At 43.2% G+C, this 15,850-nt stretch overlaps 1 protein-coding gene across 3 annotated transcripts in view; it reads right to left on the bottom strand.

Annotated features, from left to right (window-relative positions):
* Window positions 1-12,788, bottom strand: part of TESPA1 (thymocyte expressed, positive selection associated 1) — a 32,766-nt gene extending 19,978 nt beyond the window's left edge. For all 3 annotated transcript variants that reach the window (XM_065920875.1, XM_065920881.1, XM_065920892.1), the window contains exons 1-3: window positions 12,653-12,788; window positions 2,098-2,305; window positions 892-934 (exon numbers count right to left, since the gene is read on the bottom strand). In XM_065920875.1, the coding sequence (XP_065776947.1) occupies window positions 892-934; window positions 2,098-2,260 (206 nt within the window). In that variant the 5' untranslated portion in view covers window positions 2,261-2,305; window positions 12,653-12,788. The remainder of the gene's footprint in view (window positions 1-891; window positions 935-2,097; window positions 2,306-12,652) is intronic.
* Between the last annotated feature and the right edge of the window lie 3,062 nt (window positions 12,789-15,850).

Here is a 15,850-nt window from a genome sequence, read left to right as displayed (position 1 = left end):
TATGACAATCAATAAAGACAATATGTTTTTATAAACAACAACAACAACAAAAAACCAAAATAAATCCTTCCTGGCCTTACCTCCCAGGGCAGAGTTAAAATAAACAACCTTGGATTATGCAGTGCTATTTATTTCCTACTAAATAAACCAGGATGGGTTTATTTTTATGTTAATAAGTGAGTTTAGATGAAAGGCTATATCAAGCTGGGGACATTTCTGGAGAGGAAATAAAGAGCAGGCAGAAGTTTCTAAGTTCTGAGAATTCATTATCACACAAGTGATCACACTTAAACAGGTCACAAAGCTTTCCCTCCGTGTCTGAGCAGACTGAGCCTAAAATGGGACAGCCTGTTGGGGTGTGGGGCCTCAAAGTTTAAGAGTTTCTCAGGAAAAAAGAAATACTACAATCTGCCTTGAAGTACCTGTTCCACTTAGTCAGTGCTTTGAATAACTAGGGTAAACGCTTAGCCCTTGTAGAAATAAGCAATATAATGATTCATAATGATGAATTACTCTGGCCATAAGAACAGTTAGATTTTTAATTCCTCTTCTGTCCGCAGTGTAAGACTCCAATCCAAAGGGAAAAGCAATGGAACAGGGACTGGAGTTTAGCCCAGTCATTCACTGTGGCTGCCAGTGTCTGTCCTTCTTGGTTTTAGACCAGATCCAGTCTGTTTCCAGACCGTCGCCCTAACTTGGTCTGCCCAGAGAGGCACTTGACTCACAGCCCTAACCCCCACACTCACCCAGTTCTTTACAGACCCTCTCACTCATTTCAACCTCACTTCTAACTACGAGGCCCAGTTAAAACTCATGCCCCTGTCTCTGAGCCCTCCAGTGTCAGCACGCCCAACCACCAGCAATGCTCAACACCACTTTGCTGGCACTTACCCACAATCTTGCAGCCAGTCTTCAATCTTGTTGATTGGATTTCCTAGAAAAGTCAGATATCGGGTCACTGTGGGGACCAAAGGAGATCAGACTTCCTCCCTGGAACTCAGCCTATTCCACAAATTTATCCTTATTCAAGCCACCTCATGAACACTTTTTATTCCATAAAACTTTCCCTTACGGTACAAGAGTGATATACCCATGTAAAAAAACAGTGGATGTCTCTTTTCTCTTGGCCTCTGTGCCCCCCTTCTCCCAGAAACTTGGAAAATACCCCAAGGTTTGGGAACAGGGGTAGATTCTTCTGTTTAAAGAAAAATGAAAGAAAAAACAAGAAAAACCAGCACAATTTTGCTTTTGTCCTTTTTGTTTCCTGTCAAATAAGCAAGGGTAGGCTTATTTACATAAGATTTATTTTTTATTTTTCAATCGTGTCTGTAGCATCATTTGAACCTCCAAGAAGTTCTGAGAGGCATGTGGAAAAGGTACTATTACTGTACTAATACTTCAATCAGACAAGTATGTCCTAGAGGCGTGAATGACCTGCCAAAGGTCACGTCAGCAAGTGAGCAGCAGCCAGAGTCCAGGCAGCAAGGCTGAGTGTGGCTTTGTCACACGGACAACAAAGGAACACCCCAGCATTCACAGAGCTCCCGGCCTGGGGTCCTCACAGCTAGCAGGGCGATGCAGAAGTGTGCCCCTTCCTCTTCCTCAGTCTTAGGCCCTTTCTTTCCTACACAATTCACAGCTTATGTTACTGTCTTTACGGTCTTCCCTTGAGCTCGTTTATCCCAGTCAAAATGAGCCACGCGGAGTGAGAGAGAAAGCTGCTCAGTCGTGTCTGACCCCATGGACTATACAGTCCGTGGAATTCTCCAGCCCGGAACACTGGAGTGGGAAGCCTTTTCCTTCTCCAGGGATCTGCCTAACCCAGGGATCAAACCCATGTCTCCCGCACGCAGGCAGATTCTTTACCAGCTGAGCCACAAGGGAAGCCCATAAATACCGGAGTGGTAGACTCTCCCATCTCCAGGCGATCTTCCCAACCCAGGAATCGAACCGGGGTCTCCTGAATTGTGGGCGGATTCTTTACCAACTGAGCTATCAGGGAAGAAACCGGGGACCCTCTGCCCGCACGGCAGACCTGGGCATCTACCACATATTCCCTATCACAAGACAATGTGCCTCTCTGTTTGGCCTCCTTACCTTCCTGGAAAACGTCGTCCAGGCCAGAGGGCTCAGCATCTGGGACATTCTGCAGGGCCGCTGCAGCCTCTTCCTCCAGGACCTGGGTCTGCCAGTGCCGGCTCTGACGGAGCCAGGCCCTGCGTCTCTCCCAGGACGTGGGGCTCAGCACAGAGCCCTCCATGGCGCCGCTTCAGACTTCAGGGCCTCTGGCTACAGGGATGCTATCCTGAGAGTTGGAACATAGTGATACACCATCATCCTGTGTTCAGAATCCACCACCCCCGGGGTTGCCCGCACATTCTCCCAGCTCTGCACAAAGGAGCATAACCCTCGGCCTATTCAAGAGCTGGGAGGAGATGTCTGGTTCTTAAAAAAAAAAAAAAAAAAGGGATGCTCTGAACAACCTAAACACCAGGGCAAGGCTTTCAAATCTGGAAAATTGAAACATTGTATGATTTAAGGGACAATGAGAAAGGGCTGCCTCTCATGATAGGTGAGATATCATATTAGAAAACATTTTAATTCTTAAGAATTTTGTCTCCCAGAATGTTCCATTAAATGAAAATATCTTTAAATTTGCAATGTGTAAATTTCATTTTATTTGATCTTCATAAAGATATATGAAAGGGGAAAAATTAGATCTCAAAGGTTAAACCAATTTTCTAAAGGTCTCACAGCTAGGATGTCATTCTAACTACAGCCATTCTGGGCTTGTTTTGTTTCCTGTTTAACATAGGATTTCTCTGGGGGAAATGGGGTGGGAGAATCCCATAATAAAAGCAACATGGAGACACTGTTGTTGTTGTTGTTCAGTCACTAAGTGTCCAGCTCTCTGTGAGCCCATGGGTTGTAGCACACCAGGCTTCCCTGTCCTTCATGTCTTCTGTAGTTTGCTCAAATTCATGTCCACTGAGTTAGTGATACAGCCCAGTTATCTCATCCACTGTCACCCTCTTCTCCTTTTGCCTTCAACCTTTCCCAGCATCAGGGTCTTTTCTATTGAGTTGGCTCTTCACATCAAGTTGCCAAAGCATTGGAGCTTCAGCTTCAGCATCAGTTCTTTCAATGAATATTCAAGGTTGATTTCCTTTAGTGTTGACCGGTTTGATCTCCTTGCAGTCCAAGAGACTCTCAAAGCTCTTCTCCAGCACCATGGTTCAAAAACATCAATTCTTTGGTGCACAGCCTTCTTCATGGTCCAACTCACACCCATACATGACTACTGGAAAAACCATAGCTTTGACTATATGGACCTTTGTTAGCATAAAAGTGATGTCTCTGCTTTTTAATATACTATCTAGGTTTGTCATAGCTTTCCTTCCAAGGAGCAAGCGTCTTTTAATTTCATGGCTGCAGTCACCATCTGCAGTGATTTCGGAGCTCCCAAACATAAAATCCGCCAATGCTTCCACTTTTCCCCCTTCTATTTGCCAAGAAGTGATGGAACCAGATGCCATGATCTTAGTTTTTTTAAGGTTAAATTTCACTCTCCTTTTTCACTTTTCACTTTTTCACTCTCCTCTTTCACCATCATCAAGAGGCTGTTTAGTTTTTCTTCACTTTCTGCCATTACAGTGGTAACTTCTGCATATCTGAGGTTATTGATATTTCTGCTGGCAGTCTTGATTCCCACTTGTGATTCATCCAGTCCAGCATTGTGCATGATGTACTCTGCATATAAGTTAAATAAACAGGGTGACAATATACAGTTTTGTCATATTCCTTTCCCAATTTTGAACCAATCAGTTGTTCCATGTCTGGTTCTATTGCTTGCTTCTTGACCTGTATACAGGTTTCTCAGGAGGCAGGTAAGGTGTTCTGGTACTCCCATCTCTAAGAATTTTCCAGTTTGCTGTGATCCACAGTCAAAGGCTTTAGCACAGTTGATGAAGTAGATGTAGATGTTTCTTTTCTGGAATTTCTGGATCAATTAGCAGTTACCACCTTCAGAATCATTACCTTCTAATTTGTCACCTTGGGTTTCTTCCTGACTCTGAGTTAATTCCCCAGTTCATCAGTGTGCTAATATTTCATTTAACACTGCCTAATCAACACTTATGTATTCTTCCAAGTGATGCATTCCGATGGCACGAGTCATTTATTTGAAGAGGAAAACAGAGGGGATGAATCATTCAATTGTACAAATAGATCTTAAAAGATTTGAGGCAAATATACTGTAATTTGCTTATCCTCTGTCCTCCTGCCTCTTCACCAGCTGCACTCACAACTTCCACAGTGAACAGGTGGAGGTGGGACCAGCCCTCATCCCTGGAGCTGCCATAAACACTCCATCCTCATAGCTACACCTTTATCTGTTAGAGTTAGGAAAAATAAAAGGGGGGAAAAACAAGAAGAGAGCCAGTTTCCAGAGACTCCTGCTTTTCAAACTCTTAAAAACAAAACCATCAGTGAAGCATTAATTTAGGCACTAAAATAGCTATTTTTGAAAAGAAGATCCTAAATATGAAAGCCTTCCTAGGGCAATAAAATTGTTTTGGATGCTTCTGTTTGTTACAGACAAAGTATATTCAGAGGAAAAGGATATATAATTACTGCTGTCTGATCTAAATTCTTTTACTTCAGGTCCAGCCTAAGGCATATTTTCCCCCCAGGGAGAGACAGTAGTTGGCACTATACAACATTATTAACCCTGGGCACTGGGCTCTTTGTCCACAGCCAGCGCCTTTGAGGGGAAATTAGATGCATCACTCTGTGATGCAGAGTGAAGCCACAAAGAGCGGTAGCAGAGAGAATTTGTTGTCCTTTAGCTAAAGCTGCTGTGAGGTGATAAAACAAGGATGAAACTGCCACTGTAAAGAATTTAGGGAGAGAGTCAAAAAAGCCGTCTTAGCCTGCATCTACCTGGTCCTGCACCACCATCCAAAGCATTTACTAGGTTGGCATCAGTCAGACTGGGGAAGAAAATATCAAAGGTTGACTTGCCTGCTGTCTTTAATTTCCAGAGCAAATGAACCTCATGTAAATCATAGGAAATCTTCAGCTCACCAAAACTTATTTGGGGATGAGGGGAATTTAAAAGGAAGTCAGAACGGCAGGTGGAGCGGAAGGAAAGGAAGAGGGAAAGAAGTGAGAGAAGGAAGTTGGGAAGGGAGGGAAGAAGACGTGAAGAAAGGAGGGAAAGAAGGAAGGAACATGGATTCCCACATTCAGCCACTGGCTAATAGGATCAGTTCAGTTGAGTTGCTCAGCTGTGTCCACCTCTTTGTGATCCCATGAGCCGCAGTATGCCAGGCCTCCCTGTCCAACACCAACTCTCGGAACCTACCCAAACTCATGTCCATTGAGTCGGTGATGCCATCCAACCATCTCATCCTCTGTCGTCCCCTCGGCAAATTCGCCTCCTTTCTCTGGGCTCGTTTTCCCAGTGAGGATGCTATAGCCAAGCACTGTGTCAGAACCTCACTAACTGAGATGAGCGATGGAGGCCTCTACTTGGGTTTCAACATCCTCCATGATGTGAATCTATCCTGCACTCCTCCTACTTCTTGGAAAATACATCACACTCATACAGACTCATTTCCCCTCTGCCCCCTGAAAATGTTTATCTCTCTTTTAACCCCAGGCTTTTCACACATTGTTTTCCCCTGTCTTCCTCCCACCTCAGCCTTTGACACACTCAACCCGCAAAGCCCAGCTCTCAAGCAATTTCTCTGGGAACCCAGTCCCGGCCTCCACAGCTTCCAGGCAATAGTCACTTCCACGTCGTTCCTTCCCTTCTTCATTGTTCTTATCACTAACATGACATTTTACTTGTTAATCTAATTCATTATTTACTCTTCTGATTAAAATAGAAGCTCCACCAAGACAGAGATTTTTCTCTGGGTTGTTCACTGCTCTGCCCCTGATGCCTAAACAGAATCTAACTGGTTTTCTCCAATCTCTGCCACACTTGGATTATAAAGACGAGTTCACGGGGCATTGTGTGGGAACACTAAACGTAGAGCAATATTCCGAGGCACAAAGAAATAGAATTGTCTGGCTAGTGGTAGCAGAAGGAAGCTGTGCTGCTGGAAGATAAGAAACTGGGTGTTCTTTGTGGAAATCTGGAGGAAGTGGCAGATGATTATCAGAAAGGCACATCTGCAGTGAGAGTGTTAGCACCGAGGGATTAGCACCGAGGGACGCATGCACACAGCTGTCAGGGCGGTGCCTTGGGAGGTATGGGGGTGGCTTGTAACAGAGAGAAGGTATGGAGGTATTTCCTCCAAACCAGTCGTGCAGAAACACACACCTGTGTGTGCAGTGGAGTTTGGTGCAGTGCAGCAAGCAGTGACTGGGATTTGGGAGACTTGGGCATTCTTCCAAACTTGCCTTCCCGTTAACTGACTTCCGGCGAGTCAATCAGATTTTCTACTTGGGCACTGACTTTGTTCTCTGGAAGCTGAATTGGTGGCAATGAATGTTGTAGAGTTTGCCTCTAATAATAACATTTATGAATTTATTCTAGTTGAATTTGAAATATTTGTAGGAACAATACTGTACAAAAGAAGCATTTGTGTAGTTTTTCCTGTAAGAGAATGGTCCAGTGGCCTCAGGAGCTACTTCCTACTTAACAAAGTTCCTTTCAATTAACACTGATTTATGAGGGCTTCCCTGGTGACTCAGTAAAGAATCCGCCGCCCGTGCAGGGGACTCGGGTTTGATCCCTGGGTCAGGAAGGTCCCCTGGAGAAGCGAATGACTGCCCACTCCAGTATCCTTGCCTGGAGAATTCCATGGACAGAGGAGCCTGGTGGGCTACGGTCCATGAGGTTGCAAAGAGACAGACATGATTGAGTGTCTAACACTTCACTTTCCTGAGGTTCCAGACTTAAAACTTCCTAGTGACCTAGGAAAGTGGTAAGCCTGGATGAGGGAGGCAGAATGAAGGAGACCAGAGGAGTGTGACTCAGTCAGGAGAGTTCACGGGCCCCTGGCGCTTCTTGAGCTTCTCTGATCCTTTGCCTTAGTTTATACAGTTTCATCCACCTTCCTCTCTACCCAACCATATGCTGTCTATCCTTTGAAGGCCTCCTCAAATCCTCTCTGTTCTCTTGCCCACCTCTAGCACCCAGCACATGTGCCTATACCACATTCAGCAAGATGTATGTGCCTACATTTCCTGTCATTATCCACCAATGCTTGAACCTCTCCCCTAACTCTTACTTAGGACATTGCACAGTACCTCACAACAGAAGGGGCTCAGCAGACACTGTACCTGCAAAAAAGCAAGAATCGCACGGGGGCTGAAAAATGATCCTCATCTAGTGTGTGTCCTAGGCCAGGGACTCCACATGGTCTCAAATTCTAGTGTATCAGTATATGTTTTATCTACCTTGTAATGAAGAGAAAGAAGGCTTGGGGCATAGTCACACCAAGGCTTTGTTGCTAGAACGTAGGGCCACACAAGTCTTACTGAATTTATAAGCTGAAACTGTCAAATCCTCCTATCCTAAAAAGCAAAAACAAAAACACACACAAAAAAACTGTCTTCCAGAATTTTTCATTGTAAATTTTTACTCCTTGGTCAAAAGTTTCTTTGGGATCAGAGTACCATCTTTCTTAATGCTGGTTTATATTATAATGTTATATTTAATCTATCTTCTGTAAGGATGGATGTCTGATAAATTTTCTCTGACATTTCCATTAATCATCTCCCCCCACCCCCCCCAAAACAACAAAAATGCCACACTGGTTTTATTGCTACTTGCCTAAATCACTCCAAAGTCTTCTTTCCCTTTCTGCTACCATTTTCAGTCCTTTGTCTTTGCCTTCCCTACATTTCTCTAGAGGTTTGCTCCTCAAATATTTCGCCATCATCTGCTGAGTGTTCCAGAAACTGACTACAACCAAACAGAGAAGAAGTAAATTCTCTTTGTTCTGAGGATGTTTTAGTTAAAAGAAAAAATTTCAGCAAATAGGACTAAAGTTACACAAGAAGAATCACCATTCGTGGTTTAAGACTAGGGAGTTGTTTAAAAGCTTTGAAAGGAATATCTCCCAACCAAAATCATCAGCAGAAGCTGTAACTTTTGTAGTAGAGAAAATCTTTTATGGGTATGTAATTTTTACTACACTGAGATCATCACTTACTTCCAATATCTCTTTTCTAAGGAATATAGTCTGAGATTCACCTAATATTAACATGGGCAAAGTCAAAGTATTCATAATAACTGAGATGTACAGAATTCCTTATATTTACCCCTAAAACTTCCCCACAAACTACTAACAATCTCCTTGGAGCTAATTATTATTATCTGAAGCTCAGAGTGATATGTGAGTGATCCAAGGTCATATATTTAAGATCTTGTGGTACTGAGATTTAAACTCACATTGATCCAACTCTAGTTGTATCATCTTTGCACTGGTAATAGAATATGAGAATAACCTAAGATCACCATGTAGATGTCAGCAGTAAATGCAATTTAGGAGAAAAGAAAAGAGAAGCTATGTTAGTAAATATTCTATTCCACATCATGCTACATAAACTCTCCATCTGATAATCTAGTACAGAGGAGGCAGATAAACCAAAAGTAATTTCGGCTCAACTTTGTTATCATCTTAGAAAAAGAAGAGTGACTTTGTTTAGTTAATAGCATTCAAGACCCTAGGTTCTACTTTAGAGGAGAGTTTGCCTGAAATCTCACATGACTTTTAGATGGTTGTAGCATTCAGAACATTTAGCAGCACAGGAAAATCAGAGGTGACCAGCCAGAGTCCTTGGACAGGGTCCCACAAGTGCTGTGGCTAGCATGGCACTGAATTTTTGGTGCCATCTGGGGAGTCTTGTAGGAAGCACTGGGATAGCTGAGTTAGTGATGGGCACTGAGGGCTTGAAACAATGAATATTTATCAAAATTTGATATGAACATATTTTAATATTTTAACAACCATTATAGCCTACCAATCTGAACCTGCCAAATATCAGCTCCAGTTACAGATATCTTACTATGGGAATGTTTTGAAGGGGTTTAGGAAGAATGGTCAACTCTTGAGAAGGAAAACTGTAGAAAGAATGTGTGATGTGGAGTCAGAATAAACCTTGTATGAAATCACGGTTCTGTCTACTTACTGCGTATGTGTCCTTGGTGAAATTCCTTGTTCTCTCTAAGCCTAAATTTTTTCATATATAAAACAGACAGAGTACCAGACTTGTTGGGTTATTGGGATTTAAAAATCAGATAATGCATATTAAGTCCCCGATGTCTAAAGGATATATAGTTATAGTTAAATATAGTTATTATTATTATTAATTTTCCCTTGGTCTAAATCATTCACTAAAGTTGGGACATTTTCAGGAATAAGGAAAGAAGGAACAAGAAGCAGGCAGTAGGGTAGAGATGTGTTTGTGCTCAATCATTCCTGACTCTTTGCCACCCCACAGTCTATAGCCTGCTAGGCTCCTCTGTCCACGGGGTTCTCAGGCAAGAATACTGTAGTGGGCTGCAATTTCCTCCTCCAGGGGGCAGGGTACAGAAGAGCGTGTCAAATCCAGAGGATGAAAGGAAGATGATGCTGTTAAGAAGAGATGAAAAATAAGCAGTAAACAGGTTCTTTGTTCTTACTTACTACTCAGAGGGATCAGAGAGATCATATAATCCTGATCCCTCATTTTGTAGTCAAGGAAACTGACAGAGAGAGAGAGGCTTATCTGGAGTCACACAGAGCACCGACTGTTACCAGCGGAACACACACAAGCCCTGGTCCCCAGGTGTGAGCTTCTCCCTCGTATTGCACAGCCCTCCACCTCCACTCTTGGTTTCTAAGACCCAGCCCTGGTTTTCTCTTCAGCACTCTGGGCCTCCTCCTGGGACACGTATCAGACAGGCCTCTCCTCTCTTCTGTCTGAATTGTGCCTACACCCCGAGCAGTGCGGGTGAATTGGACTGAGAATGAAAACAAGCGTGGGAGGAGAGAAAAAGGAAACGGAGTTTCCATGATGGGGCCTGTAAGACCTTCCACAATGGGTACATCTTATCTTCGGTCACAGCCAAGACAGACATCACCACTGCTGTAAGGGATTGTGGGAAATCCCAGGACAGCCAATTTCTTAGTTTTTGAATAGGACAAACTCCACCTCAAGCCAGGCTGACAGCCCGCCATTCTCCATACCCCAACCCCTGCCACAGGCTCTCATGTTCCTTCCCAATCTGTAGCCCTTCCCCATGTCACTGCTGTTTGGAAGACCATCAGAACAAAGATTACCCTGAATGCAGGATTTTTGCATTTGAGACTTCTTGTGGTCTAAGGCAGACGTTCAATCTATTCAAGGAGAAAAGAGGGATGCTATTTGAAAAATAAAACCAAGAAAAATGCCTATTCACTTTTATAACTCTTTTCCCCTTCTCTTTTCATTTCCTCCTCCCCCCCCACCCACAAATAAGCTTAGTTGAATACATCCTGAAAGAAGACCATCTACAGACTCTTTTTCTCTCTTCTTTGCTAAAGTTGTACATTTGGAAAAAAGGAATCTTGAGCTGTTCATGTTGAGAGACACTAATTTCTTTCCTCTGGATGGGTTATCATCAGGCATCAAGAATAAGAGGCGTCAGTTCATTTGGACTGGTTTACAGGTAGTTCAGTCTAGAAACAGGAGTGAGAATGAACAGATGTCTTGATCATCAAGTTAGTTCTGTGAATTACAATCTTTAATGCTTCAATATTTTTCCTTGGTAATGAAACTCTGTCCTTCAGGTACTCACATTTACTTTTCTTTTTCTTTCACAATATCTACACCCTCTCTTCATCTTCTCAAAATCTGTGTTCAAGCTTTTTGCAGTAGGCCCAGGTATGGGCCAGACCACAGTAGTACCATGGGTACTGGAATACCAGCCTTGGTCTTGTCCTTTAGGCAGTAAACATTTGGCAGTTATCAAGTGGAGATAGATGTCGGATCTTTTTCTCTTATTGTGTGAATCATGATCCGGGCTGAGAATAAGTTTCCTCTCCTTTTTCTAATAGAATATGAATCATGAATCAAAATGACTCTGGTGGGTCTCCATGGCCACTACATTATGTTTAATCACTGGACTCCACCTAAGTTTCAGTGGAGCAAAGCAGTTATGAGAAAAAGTTATTAGTACAGTTGGAAAGAATTACTAAACTCCTTGGAGTGTCTGTGAATAAGAAACCATTTGTAAAACCTCTTTCTATCCCTCTTGTGATAGCTTCAGCTGGTTATCTCTGATGATATTCTCAGTAGAGACAGATAATAAACCTGACTTACCCTCCTCATAATAATGCTTCAAGTTATAGGAAAATTATACCAGATCTTTAGGTCTAATCACTCAAGCCTATTAACAAGCTTAGACAAAAAAGTTGAAATCCTGCAACTGCCAATCTCCTATCCTGGGTACCGCCGTGTATTGTCTAGAAGTCGAGAAAGTTCTCTTTTCTCTCTATTCAGGGCCATTTGTGGTAGACGGAGTCACTGAGGCTCTCATCCAAACCCTCGTGGTCTCATCAAATCCCTTCTGGGGGGCTCTTTCATCTTGTCCTTGTTCTGCACTGGGGACCCACCTCTGCTCCTCCACCCACTGGTGGATTCAGTAGCAAGCAGGGCATGGGAAAACCCCAGCACACTCCTCTACCTTCCCCCAAACTCATGCAGGTGGTGACATGCTCAGCCTGTTACTGCTGAGACCAGATGTATCGGAAGAGCAGACCCCCTCCTCACTCAGGATTACATAGATCATTAAGGGGTCAATATATTCATCGATCTGTCTCTGAGGTGTACGGCTTGAACACCAACCTGAGAGGTGGTTATCGATCTTGGGCCTTCCAGTAAATTTGGTCCAGTGTTGTCCAGCTGTATAAATTCTTCTCTCACTCAAGCATATATTGCTATAGTTTATCTCCTCACCAATCTCCTTCTGCAGCTTTTGAAGAAAGAGGTCATATCCACAAAAAGCAAAATTGACTTAGGCTAGGTACTCTCGAGAGTCAGAGTTATGAACACTAGAGTGGATGAAGTGAAGAAATTTTCTCCTTGAGAACTTTTTAAAGCTAGAATCAGACTGAAATGAAGCAAAAGCAAGGACAGCAGGACACAGAGAGAATTTCTCAGGTGAGAACGAATTCCTGAATACTAATCCAAGTCATCAAAGGAACCCATGTTTTATGACCCTGCCAAGAGTTCCTCTCTGACAATAGGAAGGAAAAAAAAAAGCAGAGAGACCATGTTCCAAGAGGCACAGTGATGCATTTCTTAAGGTTGAAGTCAGGGATGTGGGAGTTCTTCTCCTGATGTTTCCCTTTTCTCTGCTGCCTGATTTTTCTCTGACTTGTTTCCCCCTCTCTCCTGTTATTGTTTAGTCGCTAAGCTACATCTGACTCTTTTGCGACCCCATGAACAGTAGCCCCCAGGCTTCTCTGTTCATGGAATTTTCCAGGTAAAAATACTGGAGTGGGTTGTCATTTCCTACTCCAGGGGATCTATCTGACCCAGGGATCGAGCCCAGGTTTCCTTTATTGCAGATGGATTCCTTACAGCTGAGCCACCAGGGAAGTTCCCTATCTCCTGGCACCATTCTAAGCCAGCACAATCTTAAAACTGAGGTGGAAGTTGTACTCACCTGTCCACTGGCTGGGGGCTGAGTTTGAGGCAACGCAGTTGTCAGCGCTGGGCAATGCCCTTCCCCCGTTGTGGGACGGAGGTGAGGACAGGGAGAAGGTATCATATTGCATATCGCACCTTTCTCTCTGTCTTCATGAAACTGCTTTTGCCAGCTTGAAAGGGGAAGCGGAAATGAGAAAACACGCATACACACATACACACACACACATATGCACAGTCCCCGCCTCCTACCCCGCCACATCCTCTGTTTAGCTCGGCAGACTGACAGTAGAACAAAATATCTGAGATCCCCGGAGCTCACCACTAAGGAGCCCTTCCCGTCAAGAGCTGCGTTGGTCTTTCCGAGACAACAGGAGATCTTTTCCTATTAAGGGGAAGGTACAGCTCACTGAAGGATGTGTATGGGAAAAGTCTTCTAATCATGTAACTGCCTCAAATAATTCCATTTCCTCACATAAAGCTTCTGTCCTCAGCAGAAGTGTCTAAAAATGGTAATGCTCTCTCCCCAAAATGATCTCACTCTTATTTCTGAGAAGATGCTTACAGCCCCATCACAAACTGAAGAGGGCTCTAAGCCAGAGTGCATCTGTTTTCATAACTCACATGCTCATGAAGTCCCCAGAAGCTTATTTTCAAATACTGCACCATTGTTAAGAAACTGTTTCTCTGTGTTGACTTTTTAATGTTTCATTTTTTACTCAAACCAATTCAAAGTATTTCTTGTTAAATAACTGATTGATTTCTCACCCCCAAATCCGTCACACCCTGGAAATGTCTTCTATTTACTGGCTTTCAGTTTCAAGAACACTTATTAGACTCTAGATTTTCTTCCATCCCTCTGCCGCTTTCACCTGTGACCAGCATTCAGTATCCTTGATGATCCCTCACCCCATCTCTGCAATATCTCCTGACACTCTTTCTTCTTTGATGTTGTACCAAGTTATCTCCTATCTCTCCTTCTGGTCCTGATTCTTTTCCTTTCCTGTGTCATTTACTTATAGATATTTACCATAATGTTTATCATACGAGACACACCTTTGAGGTACTGCTAGGACTGACTTTCGTGTGTTCATTCTTTTCTTCCCAATTTTATGGATATAAATACAGCTGAATTTCTTTTTCCCATGTTGCCAAACTTCATTTCCAATTGCCAGTGGGACAACTTCATTGGATATTCACAATATAGTTACAACGTCATGAAAGAAGCCTAAGTTTCTGCTCAGCAAATTAACTTCTCTAAATATTATTTTCTTCAAAGATAAGTAGGATTAAAATAATAATTCTCTCTCTGTTTAATACACACAGACATACACAATACATTCATTTACATGTAGGGATAAAAATGTCTAACCTCTTTCCCCAGTATACGCTGCTGCTGCTAAGTCACTTCAGTCGTGTCTGACTCTGTGTGACCCCATAGATGGCAGCCCACCAGGCTCCCCCGTCCCTGGGATTCTCCAGGCAAGAACACTGGAGTGGGTTGCCATTTCCTTCTCCAGTGCATGAAATTGAAAAGTGAAAGTGAAGTCGTTCAGTTGTATCCGACTCTTAGTGACCTCATGGACTGCAGCCTACCAGGCTCCTCTGTCCCTGGGATTCTCCAGGCAGGAACCCTGGAGTGGGGTGCCACGCCCTCCTCCATTCTTCCCGACCCAGGGATCGAACCCGAGTCTCTTGCACTGCAGGCAGATTCTCTACTACTCAGCCACCAGGGAAGCCCTGAACACATTAACTAATAGCGACAGGCCTCAACTTCTTATCTGCAAAATGAAGATATTCTTCCTAAAAGACTAGTTGCAAAACTCTAGGAAAACTCTAGTCCCTGCAGCCACCAAAGTGACCTTGAGCATTATGAGCATTAAATTATGAGTATTATGAGTATTAAATTATGCATATTAAATTATGAGTATTAATGAGTATTAAAGAAGCAAATTTTCATTTCACAAAAATTCATTTCACAAGCAAATTTTGAGAGTTTTTAATAAAGGTCTGTGATTTTGTAAATAAATGTTTTCTTCTTTAAAAGCAATTGCTGAAAGACAAAGATGCTGCTGTTTGATCCCTAGGAAGACAAAGAAATCCAGAGTATTCTATGTTTGTCTTCTTCCTCAATTGTAGAGTTTTTCTTTCTCTCCCTCTTATCTACCCTTCCTATGTCCTCTGATAAAACTGTGTGTGTGTGTGTGTGTGTGTGTTCAGTCTTTCAGTTTTGTCTGACTCTTTGCGACCCCTTGGACTGTAGCCCGCCAGGTTCCTCTCTCCATGGAATTCTCCAGGGAAGAATACTGGAGTTGGTAGTCATTTTCTTCTCCAGGGGAGCTTCCCCATCCAGGGATGGAGCCTTTATATCTTTGACTCTGTAAAGTTCTCTCATCATATATTCCACGGGGCTTCCTGAAACCTTGACCAATTGTCCTTCTTCTGCTTAGATGTAGTTCAAGATTTCAGGAGGTTTTTAGGAGATTTTGCTCGTTTTTTTTTTTTTTCCCCCTCCTGGTTAAAAATAAAAACCCTTAAACTATCTGACATGTGGAGTTATCTCTCCACTGCCCATGCGATTCAGTAGTTTAACGGCTTATCACATGGCCAACTTGTCATTCTAGGGTCATCTCCCTTATGCTTTATGAAATTTAGTAAAAACTCTGAACTGGGAGTAAAAAAGCCATCTGGCTTTAACACTAGCTATATGATGGTTACTCAGTTTCTCTGGCTATCAACTTCCTTTTCGACAAATCGAGAAAGATTTTGTGAGATTCTCTTGGCTCTAGAAATCTACAGATACTTTTACTCTTCTCTCATGTACCTATATGGAGAAGGCAACGGCACCCCACTCCAGTACTCTTGCCTGGGAAATCCCATGGACGGAGGAGCCTGGTAGGCTGCAGTTCATGGGGTCACTAGAAGTCAGGCACGACTGAGCAACTTCACTTTCACTTTTCACTTTCATGCATTGGAGAAGGATAGCAACCCAGTCCAGTGTTCTTGCCTGGAGAATCCCAGGGACGGGGGAGCCTGGTGGGCTGCCGTCTATGGGGTCTCACAGAGTCAGACACGACTGAAGTGACTTAGCAGCAGCCAGCAGCATGTACCTATGTGTGGTTTCTTACGGAAAATGAAAATATTAAGTGACAGATCTTTGGTAAGAAATCATTAGGACGGCAAGAGATAATGTCTTAGGGAACAAACTGTTATCCAT

This window comes from Muntiacus reevesi, chromosome 1, assembly GCF_963930625.1.
Source record: "Muntiacus reevesi chromosome 1, mMunRee1.1, whole genome shotgun sequence".
Classification (NCBI taxonomy): domain Eukaryota; kingdom Metazoa; phylum Chordata; class Mammalia; order Artiodactyla; family Cervidae; genus Muntiacus; species Muntiacus reevesi.
The sequence above is the reverse complement of the archived record's forward strand: the minus strand, read 5'-3'. Positions and strand labels throughout refer to the sequence as shown.